Source organism: Caretta caretta, chromosome 24 (assembly GCF_965140235.1).
Source record: "Caretta caretta isolate rCarCar2 chromosome 24, rCarCar1.hap1, whole genome shotgun sequence".
NCBI lineage: Eukaryota > Metazoa > Chordata > Testudines > Cheloniidae > Caretta > Caretta caretta.
This window is the reverse complement of record NC_134229.1, coordinates 17,131,459-17,145,108: the sequence shown is the minus strand read 5'-3', so window position 1 is coordinate 17,145,108 and position 13,650 is coordinate 17,131,459. Positions and strand designations below refer to the sequence as shown.

The window sequence follows — 13,650 nt, the reverse complement described above, 5'->3', positions numbered from 1 at the left end:
GACCGGGAGGAGGAATGGGCGAAGGGGGGAGCGGAGGGGTAGCCCAGGAGAGAGGGAACGGAGAAGGGACCGGGGAGGAGGAATGCAGCAGGGAAGGACTGGGGCAGGCCGCAGGGTCCGCAGCAGAGCCCCCAAAGGAGGCCAGGCCCAGCCCAGAGGCTCACGGGGGGCAGGGCCATGCAGTTCGATTCTGTACCTCAACGTTTGCAACACAAATGGGAAAAAACGACAAAAAAACTATTGTAAAAAAAAAGGGTGGGGGGGACTTTATTGCAAGAAACCACTAAAAAGCCACTTTGTCTTCCATTGCCACTGGGGGTCTGGGGCCGTGGGGGCGGCTCATTTCTTCCCCCCCCCCGCCCATGCTCCCCTCGCGAGGGACTCTCTGGGGTCTCTCGCTCAATTTTCCTTTGATCCAAACCCCCTTTCATTTCATTTGTCAAAACTCCGTGGGGAGGGGGGACGACGTGAAAAAAAAACCATAAAAAATAAATCCTGAGAATCCTTTTTCCAATAAAATGCAATAAAAGCAGCAACGCAGGCCTGGCGTCTGGTGTGGGGGGTCGGGCCCCGAGCCTCAGTTTACCAGCCGCTGGGAATGGGCGCCGGGGGTGGGTCACTGGATGATTCCCTGTTCGGGTCGCTCCCCCTGGGGCACCGGGCACTGGCCACTGTCGGCAGACGGGACCCTGGGCTGGATGGCCCCTTGGTCGGACCCCGTGTGGCCGTTCTTCTGTTCCTGGGGGGGGAGGCTGGATGAAGGGGTGTGTACGGAGATAGATGGTTGCGGGGGGGGGGTGTGTGTGGATGGATGGATGGGGGAGGGGCGGGCTGGATGGGGGCAGAGGGAGGATGGCTGGAGGTTGGCGCGGGTACGTCCATTGGGGGGCTGGGTGTCACAGTCACACGCCCCAGGGTGGGGGTCACCCCCAACACCCACTCCGCCCTGGGGGGTGGTGGGGGAGGCGGGGGAGGGGCTGTGTGAGTGCCCCCAGGGGCACTCCAAGGGGGGTGGGGAAGCAGGAGGGGAGCAAGAAAGGAGGGGGAAGGAGAATAAAATCGGGGGGAGCCCCTGGCATGGGGACGGGCACTGGGGGGGCACAGAATCCCCCCAGCATAGGGTGGGGGTTCCTGAACTAGAGGGGGCACCCAGGGAGGTGGCGGATGGGGGATGCCATGGGCCCGGTGGGTGCACAAGCTGAGACGACCCCCCCCCCACTGCCCCACCCTGTATTTCTCTTTCTGGCTATTTCCCCTCGAGCCGCAGAGCCCAGGGGGGCAGGATCGGGCCCAGCAGGCCAGAGAATTTGCTTTTCCAGCCACTGGAAAGGGAGCCGCCATCTTTTTCAAGGGCCATGGGTCAGGAGTGAGGGGCATCGGCAGAGCTGGGGGGCGGGGGGAGCCCAGCACTGGGGGAGCAGGGGGGCTGCGGGTCGGGAGTGAGGGGCATCAGCAGAGTTGGGGGGCAGGGGGAGCAGAGGGCTGGGCTAGCAGGGTCTGCGGGTTGGGAGTGGGGGGCATCGGCAGAGTTGGGGGGCGGGGGAGCCCAGCACTGGGGGAGCAGGGGGGCTGTGGGTCGGGAGTGAGGGGCACTGGCAGAGCCCTGCAGGATGCTGGGAACTGTTGACTCGGGGCTGGGGGAGGGGGAGGGGGCGAGGCTAGCATGTGTGGGGCGGGAGGGGACAGTACGGTGGCGGGGGTTGGGGGGACAAGAAGCTGGCAGGAAACTGCCACTCAGCGGGGCCTAACAACGGGAAGCCCCCATGGCGTGGACACAGACCCCCCCTTCGCCCAGCCCCCCACCCCCAGGACTCCTGGGTTCCATCCCTGGCTCTGGGAGGGGAGTGGGGTCTAGTGTGGTGGAGGGAGGCGGGGGGGAGCCAGGACTCAGGGGCTCTATTATTGGTTGTTTGCACCTGTTTCTATGTGCAGAGATCCCATAACCCATATCCCAGTCCTGCCCCCCACCCCTTTGCTGATGCCCCTCAATCCCAACCCGCAGCCCCCCGCTCCAACTTTAGGGTCTCTCTTATTTCCCCTTCATCTCTCCTAACTGCGTTGCTCTGGCGTCGGTCCCCCCTCCTTTCTCTCTGAAGCCAAGGGGTTAAATGAATTAAGCCCCTCCATCCTGCCCTGGTTTGTTACACTCCCTTCTGCCCCATGGATCAGCCAGTCTGGGGGCTGCCACCCCCCCCGACCCTCCACGCTGGGGTCATGATTCAAAGCCAGGGTCCGTCAGTCTGGAGGGGACGGATTGTCCGTGCAGGAGGGGGGTGCAGCGAGCTGGAGTTTGGGGGACCCTATGGGGAGGTGCTGAGAGGGGGGGTCAGTGTGGGCTGCAGCTAGGAAAACACACACAGAAGGGCTCGTTCCTGCCCCGAGAAAGGGGCATCTCCTGTCCTTTCAGGCTCTTCCTGGCCTTCATATCATGTGGGAGGGAGTTCCACAGGTTAATCGTGTTTAAAAGAAAACGTGCCTCAGTGGCAAGTCTTTCCCTGTGGATTCAGGCTGCTCTAGGGAGTCAACAGACACCAGCCTCCACGGCGCCCGCCGGAGGGAGGAGCTTGATGGGCAAGAAAAGTTCCAAAATCATGTTGTTAAAAATAGAAATGGCTGTTACGTGCAAAATAGATCAACCCCTGTGACAGCGGCGCCCGCTGCCGAAACGAGCTCCCGCCGTCAACCTCCCGCCCCCCCTGCCAAACCGGAGTCTGCAACGGTGTCACAGCGGGGGGGGGGCATGGATGGGTGTTATGGGGGGAGGGATGTGGGAGGATGGGGATGGAGATGGATGGAAGGAAGGATGTGGATGGAGGGATGAGTGGACAGAGGGGTACGGATGAGGATGGAGATGGATGGATGCGGATGGAGGGACGGGTGGATGGGGATGGAGATGGATGGATGCGGATGGAGGGACGGGTGGATGGAGATGGAAGGAAGGACGCGGATGGAGGGATGAGTGGACAGAGGGGTACGGATGGGGATGGAGATGGATGGATGCGGATGGAGGGACGGGTGGATGGGGATGGAGATGGATGGATGCGGATGGAGGGACGGGTGGATGGGGATGGAGGGACGGGTGGATGGAGATGGAAGGAAGGACGCGGATGGAGGGATGAGTGGACAGAGGGGTACGGATGGGGATGGAGATGGATGGATGCGGATGGAGGGACGGGTGGATGGGGATGGAAGGAAGGACGCGGATGGAGGGATGAGTGGACAGAGGGGTACGGATGGGGATGGAGATGGATGGATGCGGATGGAGGGACGGGTGGATGGGGATGGAGATGGATGGATGCGGATGGAGGGACGGGTGGATGGAGATGGAAGGAAGGATGCGGATGGAGGGATGAGTGGACAGAGGGGTACGGATGGGGATGGAGATGGATGGATGCGGATGGAGGGACGGGTGGATGGGGATGGAAGGAAGGACGCGGATGGAGGGATGAGTGGACAGAGGGGTACGGATGGGGATGGAGATGGATGGATGCGGATGGAGGGACGGGTGGATGGGGATGGAGATGGATGGATGCGGATGGAGGGACGGGTGGATGGAGATGGAAGGAAGGATGCGGATGGAGGGATGAGTGGACAGAGGGGTACGGATGGGGATGGAGATGGATGGATGCGGATGGAGGGACGGGTGGATGGAGATGGAAGGAAGGATGCGGATGGAGGAATGAGTGGACAGAGGGGTACGGATGGGGATGGAGATGGATGGATGCGGATGGAGGGACGGGTGGATGGAGATGGAAGGAAGGACGCGGATGGAGGGATGAGTGGACAGAGGGGTACGGATGGGGATGGAGATGGATGGATGCGGATGGAGGGACGGGTGGATGGAGATGGAAGGAAGGATGCGGATGGAGGGATGAGTGGACAGAGGGGTACGGATGGGGATGGAGATGGATGGATGCGGATGGAGGGACGGGTGGATGGGGATGGAAGGAAGGACGCGGATGGAGGGATGAGTGGACAGAGGGGTATGGATGGGGATGGGGGATGCAGGCACAGACAGTCGTAATTCTCTCTCTCTCTCTCTCTCTCCAGAGATCTAATCAGAGCTATGTATAACCTGAGATAATTTGCAAAAACAGGAAGTCCCACCCTCTTCCCAAGCACATCAAGAAAGACAGGAAGTCCCGCCCCCTCCAGGCCAGTCCCTTTCTCCCAGTCGAGGCCTGTGGACCCCTCCTAGTCCCATAGTCTGTTCTGGGGAGGTTGGGGGGCCAGCACAGGGCCAGGGAACACTCCAGGGAGCCCAGACCGTGCCCATGGAGCCTCGTCCTATGCAGGCTCAGTCCATTCTATAGGTGCCTCCCGGACGCCTGGGTTCATTGCTGGCACTCAGCCCCTATAAGGCTCTCCCGGACGCCTGGCTCCCACGCCGGATCTCCTGGGCCAGTCACACCCGCGTGGCGCTGCGTGCTGTCCTGGGGCCCTGCCCACTGGCCAGAGATGGGAGCCCGGGGCCCCGGCCGTCTCCAGGACACCCGGGCTGGGAAGAGGAAGGTGAATGAGAGACGTACTGGCAGGGTGGGGGCTCTCCCCTAGCAGTCAGGGCTACCCGATGCCCCCGAGCAGCGCTAGGGGGCACAGCAGGGGGCGCTGTGCTGCAAGGGGGGGACAACAGGGTGCTGGGTGGATGGGCGAGGGTTCAGCAGGGGGCGCCGTGCTTCAGGGGGCAGGATGGGGGCTCAGCAGGGGGCGCTGTGCTGGGGGGATGGGCGAGGGTTGAATGGGGGTGGGGTGGGGACTCAGTAGGTTTTGCCATGCTGCGGGGGGGGGGGGGGCACTTACCCCAGAGGCAGGGGGGCCGTGGATGCGCAGATGGTCCTCGTAGCTGATGAAGGACAGGTTGCCATCCCCCCAGGAGCAGCGCAAAGATGCCCCGGAGGGGGGTGCTGGGGGCTCGACAGGGTCAGACTCTCTCCCGTTCGGGAACTGGAACAGAGCAACCCGCCGTCAGCGTCCCGCTTCAGGATGGGGAAACTGAGGCACGGGCAAGTCATCATCTGCAGAACCCAGCTCTAGGCCCTGCCCCCCAGCTGGCCCCGCCCCCTCACTCTCACCTGACGGGGAAGGTAATGCTGGTGGGTCCCGGGTGGGGTCAGGGGCATCTTCTCCTGCTTTCCTAGGATGGAGAAAAGGAGCCCGATTGGCTGGTGCCAGGAACACTCAATTCTCATCGGCTGGTGGTAAGACCACTGACTGATTCCCTTTCTTTTCATTGGCTGGTGCCAAGGCACCCCCCCCCTCCCATCTCCCTGAATTTCCATTGGCCGGTACCAGCCCCCTCTCCCCCACCCCAACTGAAACAGTGAATTCCGACTGGCTGGTGCCCGAAGGCCTGTGTCTCCCCCCAAATTCCAATTGGATAATGCCAGAGCCAGTGCATTTGGATTGGACAATGGCTGGTGCTCATTGGCCAATGACAATGGCCCCTTCTTCCTCATTGGGCAGTAGAAGGCCACTAAGCCCATCCTGGCATCTGATTGGCTGAGAACAGGAGAATAATTCTGCCTTTTGGCTGTGATTGGACAACATCTAATTGACTCTGCCCCCTTGCAACTGATTGGCCAACAAACAGTGACTCCCCCTTGCCGTGTGATTGGCCAAAGCCTGGGGAAAAATCTCACCCCTTGCATCTGACTGGCTAGAAACAGCTCAATGTCCATCCCTGCATCTGATTGGTCAGCACATACCTAAGCAACCCCACCCCCACTTGTCTTCTGATTGGCCGCGGGCATAGCAGTGATTCCAATCTTTGCATTTGATTGGATAAAACCAGCCCTCCCTCCCATTGGCTAGGAGCAGGGCAGCAATTCTACCCTTGCATCTGATTGGCCGAGAGCAGTGTATCCTGCCCCCAGACCTCCTTCCTGGGATGCTCTGGGGGCAGGGGGACCCCGGCTTCGGACTCACCCCATCGCGCCCGGAGGAACCAGATCAGGAGCACAAGGAGGGCAAGGAGCAGGATCATGACCAGGATCGAGCCCAACACGATGCCTGCAATGGCGCCGGGGCCCAGGGTAGAGGCTGCAGGGAGAGAGGAGACAGGGAGAGAACCCAGGAGTCCGGGCTTCCAGCACCCCCTGCTCTAACCCACTAGACCCCACTCCCCTCCCAGAGTCCTGGCTCCCAGCCCCCCTGCTCTAACCCACTAGACCCCGCTCCCCTCCCAGAGTCCCGGCTCCCAGCCCCCCTGCTCTGACCACTAGATCCCGCTCCCCTCCCAGAGTCCCGGCTCCCAGCCCCCCTGCTCTGACCACTAGACCCCACTCCCCTCCCAGAGTCCTGGCTCCCAGCCCCCCTGCTCTAACCCACTAGATCCCGCTCCCCTCCCAGAGTCCCGGCTTCCAGCCCCCCTGCTCTGACCACTAGATCCCGCTCCCCTCCCAGAGTCCCGGCTTCCAGCCCCCCTGCTCTGACCACTAGACCCCACTCCCCTCCCAGAGTCCCGGCTTCCAGCCCCCCTGCTCTAACCCACTAGACCCCGCTCCCCTCCCAGAGTCCCGGCTCCCAGCCCCCCTGCTCTGACCACTAGACCCCACTCCCCTCCCAGAGTCCCGGCTCCCAGCCCCCCTGCTCTGACCACTAGATCCCGCTCCCCTCCCAAAGCCAGGGAGAGAACCCAGGAGTCCTGGCTCCCAGCCCCCCATACTCACCGGATGGGAGCGTCTGCGTATGGCTGGGCTCCCCAGCCTGGTCTCCCAGCAGGGGCAGCAGCCGGAAGGAATAGGGGGTTTGGGGTTGGAGCCCCACCACGGTGCTGGAGCGAGTGGCGCCCCCTAGTGTCTGCAGCGTCTGCCACACCCCAGCCACCCGGCCCCCGGGGGGCCCCTGGACCTGGATCCAAAACCCAGTGACCACGGAGCCCTCCGGCACCACCCAGCTCAGCCGGGCCGAGCCGGGCTCCGAACCACGCGCCAGGCTCCAGCCGGAGATGGAGGGACCTGCACAGAGGAGGGAGGGTTAGAGGGAGGGGCCTGTGCCCCTGATCAGTGTGGACAGGACTCCTGGGTTCCATCCGCAGCTCGGGGAAGGGAGTGGGGTCTAGCGGTTACAGCAGTGGCGGAGGGGGGTAGGGAGCCAGGACTCCTGGGTTCTCACCCGTCAGCGTGAGGTTACTCTCCTGTGAGCCCAGCGGGTTTTGGCACCGCACCGAGTAGCCCCCCAGGTCCTGCGGGGCCGTGAAGTTGCTGATGGTGAGTCGGGCCCCGTCGGCGCTGACCCGGTACCGCCCACCCGGACCCAGCGGCTCCCCGTGCCGGGCCCAGGTGATCTCCACAGGCCGGTAGGTGCCCTGGCACTGCAGATCCAGCAGGACGGTGCCCCCGGGGTCCAGGGAGGCCTGGAATGAGAGAGAGACCCCAGAGGGGGCTTCTGGGGGGAGGGGGAGGGTTGCGGGGTTGATTTGGGTGGAGTTGCCAGGCGTTAACTCCGCCCCATCGTTCCAGGTCCCTCCCCCTGAATGCTAGCCCCACCTGTCGCATCTGGCCCCTCCCCCTGGATGCTAGCCCCGCCCATAGCATCCTGGCCCGGGCCCCCCACCAGCTGGACTTTAGCTCCACCCTCACATTCCAGGCCACACCCACTGGATGCTAGCCCCACCCACTGGACATTCACTCCTCCCATCCCCCCATCCATGGACCCCAATGCTGCCGACACGGCCCACGCCCCGCCCATGTGGCAGGGACCCCCTGCCCCTCCCCCCAGGGGGTGCCAGCCCCTCCCTAGAGTTAGGGTCAGGGTCCGTGCGCCCTACCCATCGGGCCCAAGCCCGGTGCTGCCCCCGGTGGCCGAAGCCGGTACTGCCCCCCGGCGTTGGGGCTGGGGTCTCACCAGGAGTCATGCTGCAGGTCCCCTCGGCGGCGAGGTGTCTCCCCAGGCAGGTGACCCGGGTACCACTCAGGGCGGGCAGGAGGGAGCTCAGGGTTCGCTCGAGGGCGGGGCCGACGCCCTGCTCCCCACCCCCCGGCAGCCCCTGCAGACTGAGGCTGGGAGCCGGGGAGCCCCCCGGCCAGGAGCAGCGGAAGCGAAGGGCCGTGCCATTGGCCACGGAGTCCAGGGAGCAGGAGGGGGAACCGGGGGGGATCTCTGGGGGGGGAGAGAGAGAGAAACAGATCAGCCCCATAACCCCTCCCCTGCCCCCGAGCCAGCCAATCCCCTGCCCTGGGGCTGGCTGGGAACCTGGTGCCCCCTGGAGGGGACAGGCCCTGTGCCCCATTCCCCGCCCCCCTGAGCCAGCCTGCCCCCGCCCTAGGGACAGATGGGGGCTGGTGCCCCCTGGAGGGGAAAGGCCCCGTGCCCCATTCCCCACCCCCCTGAGCCAGCCTGCCCCCGCCCTGGGGACAGATGGGGGCTGGCGCCCCCTGGAGGGGAAAGGCCCCGTGCCCCATTCCCCACCCCCCTGAGCCAGCCTGCCCCCGCCCTGGGGACAGATGGGGGCTGGCACCCCCTGGAGGGGAAGGGCCCAGGGCACTCACGGGTGACGGTGAGGGTCACGGTGGCGCGGAGCCGGTGCTGGGTGTGCGGGTTGCTGGCGAGGCAGGAGTAGGGCCCGGCCTGGCTGAGCTGGACCCGGGGCAGCGTCAGGTCCGGCTGGGCCGGGACCAGGGGGTCGCTGGCGTCGGCCAGGCTCCAGTAGATCTGGGCGGGGGGGTCCGACGGGGCCCGGCAGGAGAGCCCCACCGTGCTGTTCACCCGGACGTACCGCTGGGGCTCCGGGTCACGGTCCGACGAGATGTGGATCGTGGGGGGGTCCGGCCCGTCTGGGAAGGGAACCGAGTCAGAACCGGGGCAGCGAGTCTGGTCTCCCCTGCTGCCCCCTTGGCCCAGGCAGCCCGGGATCCCCGCCCTGGAGGGGCCCAGCCCGCCCGCCCCCCGGCTCAGGCCCATCTACCCCGGCGTCCGGCCTGCGCTCACAATAGACCCGGATCTGGGCGATGCCGATGCCGTTGCTGAAGGGGTTGGACACGGTGCAGTCGTAGCTGCCGGTGTCGTTCCGCTTGGGCCAGCTGATCTGGAGGGTCCCGGCCGAGACCCGGAACCGGGGGTCCTGGTCCAGGCTTTGCCCATCCTTGGTCCAGGAGATGGTGCCCCGCATGGGGGTGCAGGTGAGAACCGCCAACCTGGCGCCTTCGGTCACCTCCAGGGAAGGGGGCGTCACAGAGACCTTCCCTACCAGCTCTGCGGGAAGGAAACAGGCATGGGGAGAGAACCCAGGTGTCCTGCCTCCCAGCCCCTCCCCCCTCTTCTCTATCCACTAGACCACGATCCCCTCCCAGAAGGGGGAGAGAACCCAGGTGTCCTGACTCCCAGCCCCTCCCCCCTCTTCTCTATCCACTAGACCACGATCCCCTCCCAGAGGGGGGAGAGAACCCAGGTGTCCTGGCTCCGAGCTCCCCCCCACAACACTAAAACCCATTCCCCTCCCAGGGCTCGGCATAGAACCCAGGCATCCGGGCCGTCCCCGCTTACCGTACACCTCCACCTGGACGTCTCCCCGCCACACCTGGCCCCCCAGTGGGAAGACCTCGACCGTGTAGATGCCGGTGTCCTGGAGGGCCACGGGGGTGATGGTGAGCGCCCCCCCTTGGGGGTCCACGCTGAGCCGGCCCTGGTACACCTGGGCCACGGCCACCGAGCCATTGGGACCCAGGTGTCCGTCCGCCAGCGCCATCTGGTTCCTCTGCCACACGATTCTGGGGGGCGGCTGGGCCAGGGGGTAGGAGAGTGGGATCGAGAGGTTCCCCCCCAGCAGCACCGCCAGGGGGCCAGGGGGCAGCTGGAGGGGGAAGGGGAGCGCAGTGCCTGGGGGGGAGACAGAGGGAGGCTGGTTAGTTCCGGGCTCGGTTCCACCCCCCCCACCCCCGGCCAGGGGTCCCAGGGAGTCTTTGCCCTCCCCCTCCCCCGCCGCCTGTCCAATGGGCAGGTCCAGCTCCCCCCACCCCCAACATGGAGACTGAATCCTCTCCTCTGCCAGTCACCCCCCATCCGCTGTAGCCCCCCAGACAGGCTAAGTAGCTGCTCAGATTCCCACCCATAGCCCACCCCCCGTGCCAGCTATGGGCAGCCAGTGGCAATGGAGGAATAGAACCCAGGAGTCCGGGCTCCCAGCTCCCCCCAGCAAAAACAACTGGACCCCACTCCCCTCCTGGAGCTGGGGATGGAACCCAGGAGTCCTGGCTCCCAGCCCCCTGTGCTCTGACCACTAGACGCCACTCCCCACCCAGAGCTAGACCTGACAGGTATCGGCAGAACACTGTGGGGCAGGGCAGCTGGTTTAGCAGGGGGCTGCGGGTCGGGAGTGAGGGGCACCGGCAGAGCAGAGGCGGGGCTGGGCGGGCAGGGGGCTGCGGGTCGGGAGTGAGGGGCACCGGCAGAGCAGAGGGGGGGCTGGGCGGGCAGGGGGCTGCGGGTCGGGAGTGAGGGGCACCGGCAGAGCAGAGGGGGGGCTGGGCTGGGCGGGCAGGGGGCTGCGGGTCGGGAGTGAGGGGCACCGGCAGAGCAGAGGGGGGGCTGGGCTGGGCGGGCAGGGGGCTGCGGGTCGGGAGTGAGGGGCACCGGCAGAGCTGGGGTGGGGGAGCCCAGGGCTGGGCTGGCAGGGGGCTGCGGGTCGGGAGTGAGGGGCACCGGCAGAGCAGAGGCGGGGCTGGGCGGGCAGGGGGCTGCGGGTCGGGAGTGAGGGGCACCGGCAGAGCTGGGGTGGGGGAGCCCAGGGCTGGGCTGGCAGGGGGCTGCGGGTCGGGAGTGAGGGGCACCGGCAGAGCAGAGGGGGGGCTGGGCGGGCAGGGGGCTGCGGGTCGGGAGTGAGGGGCACGGGCTAAGCTCTATCTAGGCCGTTTTCCAGGGCGATGACCTTGGCAGCCGGTTCTTGGCCTGGATTCTGCAGCCTCCATCCTGGCCCCCTCCTCCCCGTTGGCCCCCTCAGCTCCCTGCAGAGCCCCCAGCCTCAGATCTCCTCCCCACCCGCCTCTGGGTGAGTCAGGGACCCAGCGGCCCGGGGACGGGGGAGAAGGAGCCTGGATGGGAGCAGCTGCCTCGTCCCAAAATAGATCAATGCGGAGAGAAACCTGGCAGAAGGTCAGCACTGCCGGTGCCCCTCACTCCCGACCCGCAGCCCCCTGCCAGCCCAGCCCCGGGTCCACCCCCCAGCCCTGCCGGTGCCCCTCACTCCCGACCCGCAGCCCCCTGCCAACCCAGCCCCGGGTCCACCCCCCAGCCCTGCCGGTGCCCCTCACTCCCGACCCGCAGCCCCCTGCCAGCCCAGCCCCGGGTCCACCCCCCAGCCCTGCCGGTGCCCCTCACTCCCGACCCGCAGCCCCCTGCCAGCCCAGCCCCGGGTCCACCCCCCAGCCCTGCCGGTGCCCCTCACTCCCGACCCGCAGCCCCCTGCCAGCCCAGCCCCGGGTCCACCCCCCAGCCCTGCCGGTGCCCCTCACTCCCGACCCGCAGCCCCCGGCTCCTTCGTGGCCATCAGGCCCCCGTGCATTGGCCCTGGTGATTTGGCAATAGCCAAGGAGGGGGATTTCCTGCTGCCTGATCCCTCCTGTGGCTGGATTTGACACAGGATCCTTCTTCCTTCCCGCTCTCATCTCTAGCGAGCTGTCCCCGTGCGGCGTTATGTGTGGCTGTTCCCCAGCTGCCCCACCCCAGAAGCAGCTGCAGCTCTGTGCTGGATGAGCCCCCCCCCACCCCCAATCCCCTGGAAACAGCCCCAGTCTATTGCAGCCTGGCCGTGGGCTGGGCCTGGGGCCAGAGGCTGTGTCAGACCGAGCCGGGACTGGGGGGCAGCGATGGGGGGCCCTCGCAGTGAGCCATGGCTCTGATTCATGCAGTCCCTGGGGGTCAAATGGGGCCTGCTGATGTGGGAGGGGAGTGGTGTTAGTGGTTGGGGGGGGACTGGGAGCCAGGACTCCTGGGTTCTCTGGAATGAGGGCTGGGGCGGGGTGGGGGGGGGGGAGGCAGGACTCCTGGGTTCTCTCCCGCACCTTTTCCTCCCCCAGCCCAATTCCGTGGGCACCGAATCCCTCGCCCGTGGGGGGGGGGTCATTACGGGGCGGGGGGGGGCAGGTCCCGGGGAGCCCTGGAGGCTCCGGTGAATCTTCCCTGAGCGATTCCGTCCCGTGTTGAGGTTTCCGGGACCCTGTCTCCCCCCGCGTAGGTCCGGGGGGAGGGGCCAGGCCCCCATTCACCCCGCAGGACCCTCCTTAGCCCGGGCCCCCCCCACACTCACCCAGCAGCAGCAGCAGCCGGGCGACGCCAGCCATGACAGGGGCGGGGGGGGACCTGGCTGGGCGCGGGGAGGGGCAGTGGGGCCGAGACACAAACACCTGGGGGGGGGGCGGACAAAGGCTCAGCTCTCCCGGCGCTGCAGGCGGGGAACCGGTTAAGCCGGCGGGGTGGGAGGGGCGGGGGGGGGACAGGGCATGGGGGGGGGTTGGGAGAGGCTGGGAGCGGGGGGGAGGGTGCGGAGCAGAGGCAGGGGCGGGAGAGGCTGGGCAGTGGGAGGGGCAGGGTGCGGAACAGAGGCGGGGGGATGGGAGGGGCAGGGGGCGGGGCACGGGGGGGGGCAGGGAGCGGGGGTGCAGGGTGCGGAGCACAGGCGGGGGGGCCGGGGGCGGGTGAGGCAGAGGGCAGGGCACAGGCGGGGGGGCTGGGAGGGCGGAAGGAGGCTGCCGGGGAGGGGCAGAGCCCTTTCTAGCAATAGGCTGGGGGGGGTTATTCCTCTGTAGGGGGGGACCAGCCCCCACCGGCGCAGGCGGCAGCTGCTGTAATTAGCAACCAGCAGCATCTCTCTGCCCCGCTCCCCAGCTGCCCCCCCCCCCCCCCCGCAGCATCTCAGCGCTGGGCAAACCGTCCCCGCAGCGTTGTATATGGCTGCTCCAGCCCAGAGGTGGCTGCATCGGTGCGTCAGCCGAGCCCCCGCAGCAGGCACATGCAGGGCAGGGAAACCTGTGTGTGTGTGTGTGTGGGGGGGGGGTGATCAGCCTCTTCGGCTTGGAAGCAGATGGACTCAGCCCCCCCCCCCAGCAGGGGGCCCGTTCAAGGGGCCATGGCAGCCGTTCACCCCCTGCCCTAGCACTGAGTTCAGCCAAAACCTCTTCCCCCCTCCTTTGCCCTGCAGGGCTCCCCCCATGGCCCCCTGGGGACCACCCTCCAGGCCAGCCCCTGCTTGCCAGGACACTCTGCAACCCCCCTTTTCACACTGGATTTGGGGGGATCCTCCCCTCCTGAGCACTGATTTGATGGACTCATTTTTAAAGTGCTCTCCCCCACCCCCCCACGAATTCAGCCCGGAGCTGGCTGCAGCAGGCAGGGCCCCGGAGCCGGGGTGAGCTGAGGCCCATCTCATGCAGGATGGGCACTGACCTGGGCCAACTGGGGCAGAGGAAGAGGTGGGAGCCGGGCTGCCGCCCCCAGGGGCTCATCTCCCCTGGCCCCCCAGGGGCTCTGCTACGCCCAGCACGTGGAGCCCTGCAGGAGGATGAACATTCACAGTGGCAGGGAGTTCCACAGGGGAACAGCAAGAGCCGCCTCCTTTGCTTTTCCTCCAATGGCCCCAGATCCTGGGTTGCGAGCGAGGAGAGTAGCCACCTGGCCAAACCACCCAGGGATTGTTCCCAGCTCTGGGGAGGGGCCCCC

At 66.5% G+C, this 13,650-nt stretch overlaps 2 protein-coding genes across 4 annotated transcripts; both read right to left on the bottom strand.

Moving 5' to 3' along the window:
• Window positions 1-240: 240 nt before the first annotated feature.
• Window positions 241-12,334, bottom strand: VSIG10L (V-set and immunoglobulin domain containing 10 like). 3 transcript variants are annotated; one of them, XM_048828002.2, is made up of 11 exons: window positions 12,242-12,334; window positions 9,484-9,816; window positions 8,929-9,192; window positions 8,490-8,774; window positions 7,846-8,100; window positions 7,114-7,386; window positions 6,669-6,956; window positions 5,926-6,039; window positions 5,073-5,134; window positions 4,801-4,944; window positions 241-739 (listed from the first exon to the last, which is right to left on the bottom strand). In XM_048828002.2, the coding sequence occupies exons 1-11, from the start codon at window positions 12,273-12,275 to the stop codon at window positions 617-619; spliced, it is 2,175 nt and encodes a 724-aa protein (XP_048683959.2). In that variant the 5' UTR covers window positions 12,276-12,334; the 3' UTR covers window positions 241-616. The 3 variants fall into 3 exon arrangements, with proteins under 3 accessions (XP_048683959.2, XP_048683960.2, XP_048683961.2); XM_048828003.2 differs by having other exon boundaries at window positions 7,114-7,383; XM_048828004.2 differs by lacking the exon at window positions 241-739 and adding an exon at window positions 4,038-4,498.
• Window positions 2,578-4,058, bottom strand: LOC142070035 (uncharacterized; the record flags this gene model as incomplete). The annotated part of the gene is made up of 1 exon (XM_075122998.1): window positions 2,578-4,058. A coding segment is annotated over one exon (1,461 nt), but the record flags the coding sequence as incomplete, so codon positions are not given.
• Window positions 12,335-13,650: the final 1,316 nt, after the last annotated feature.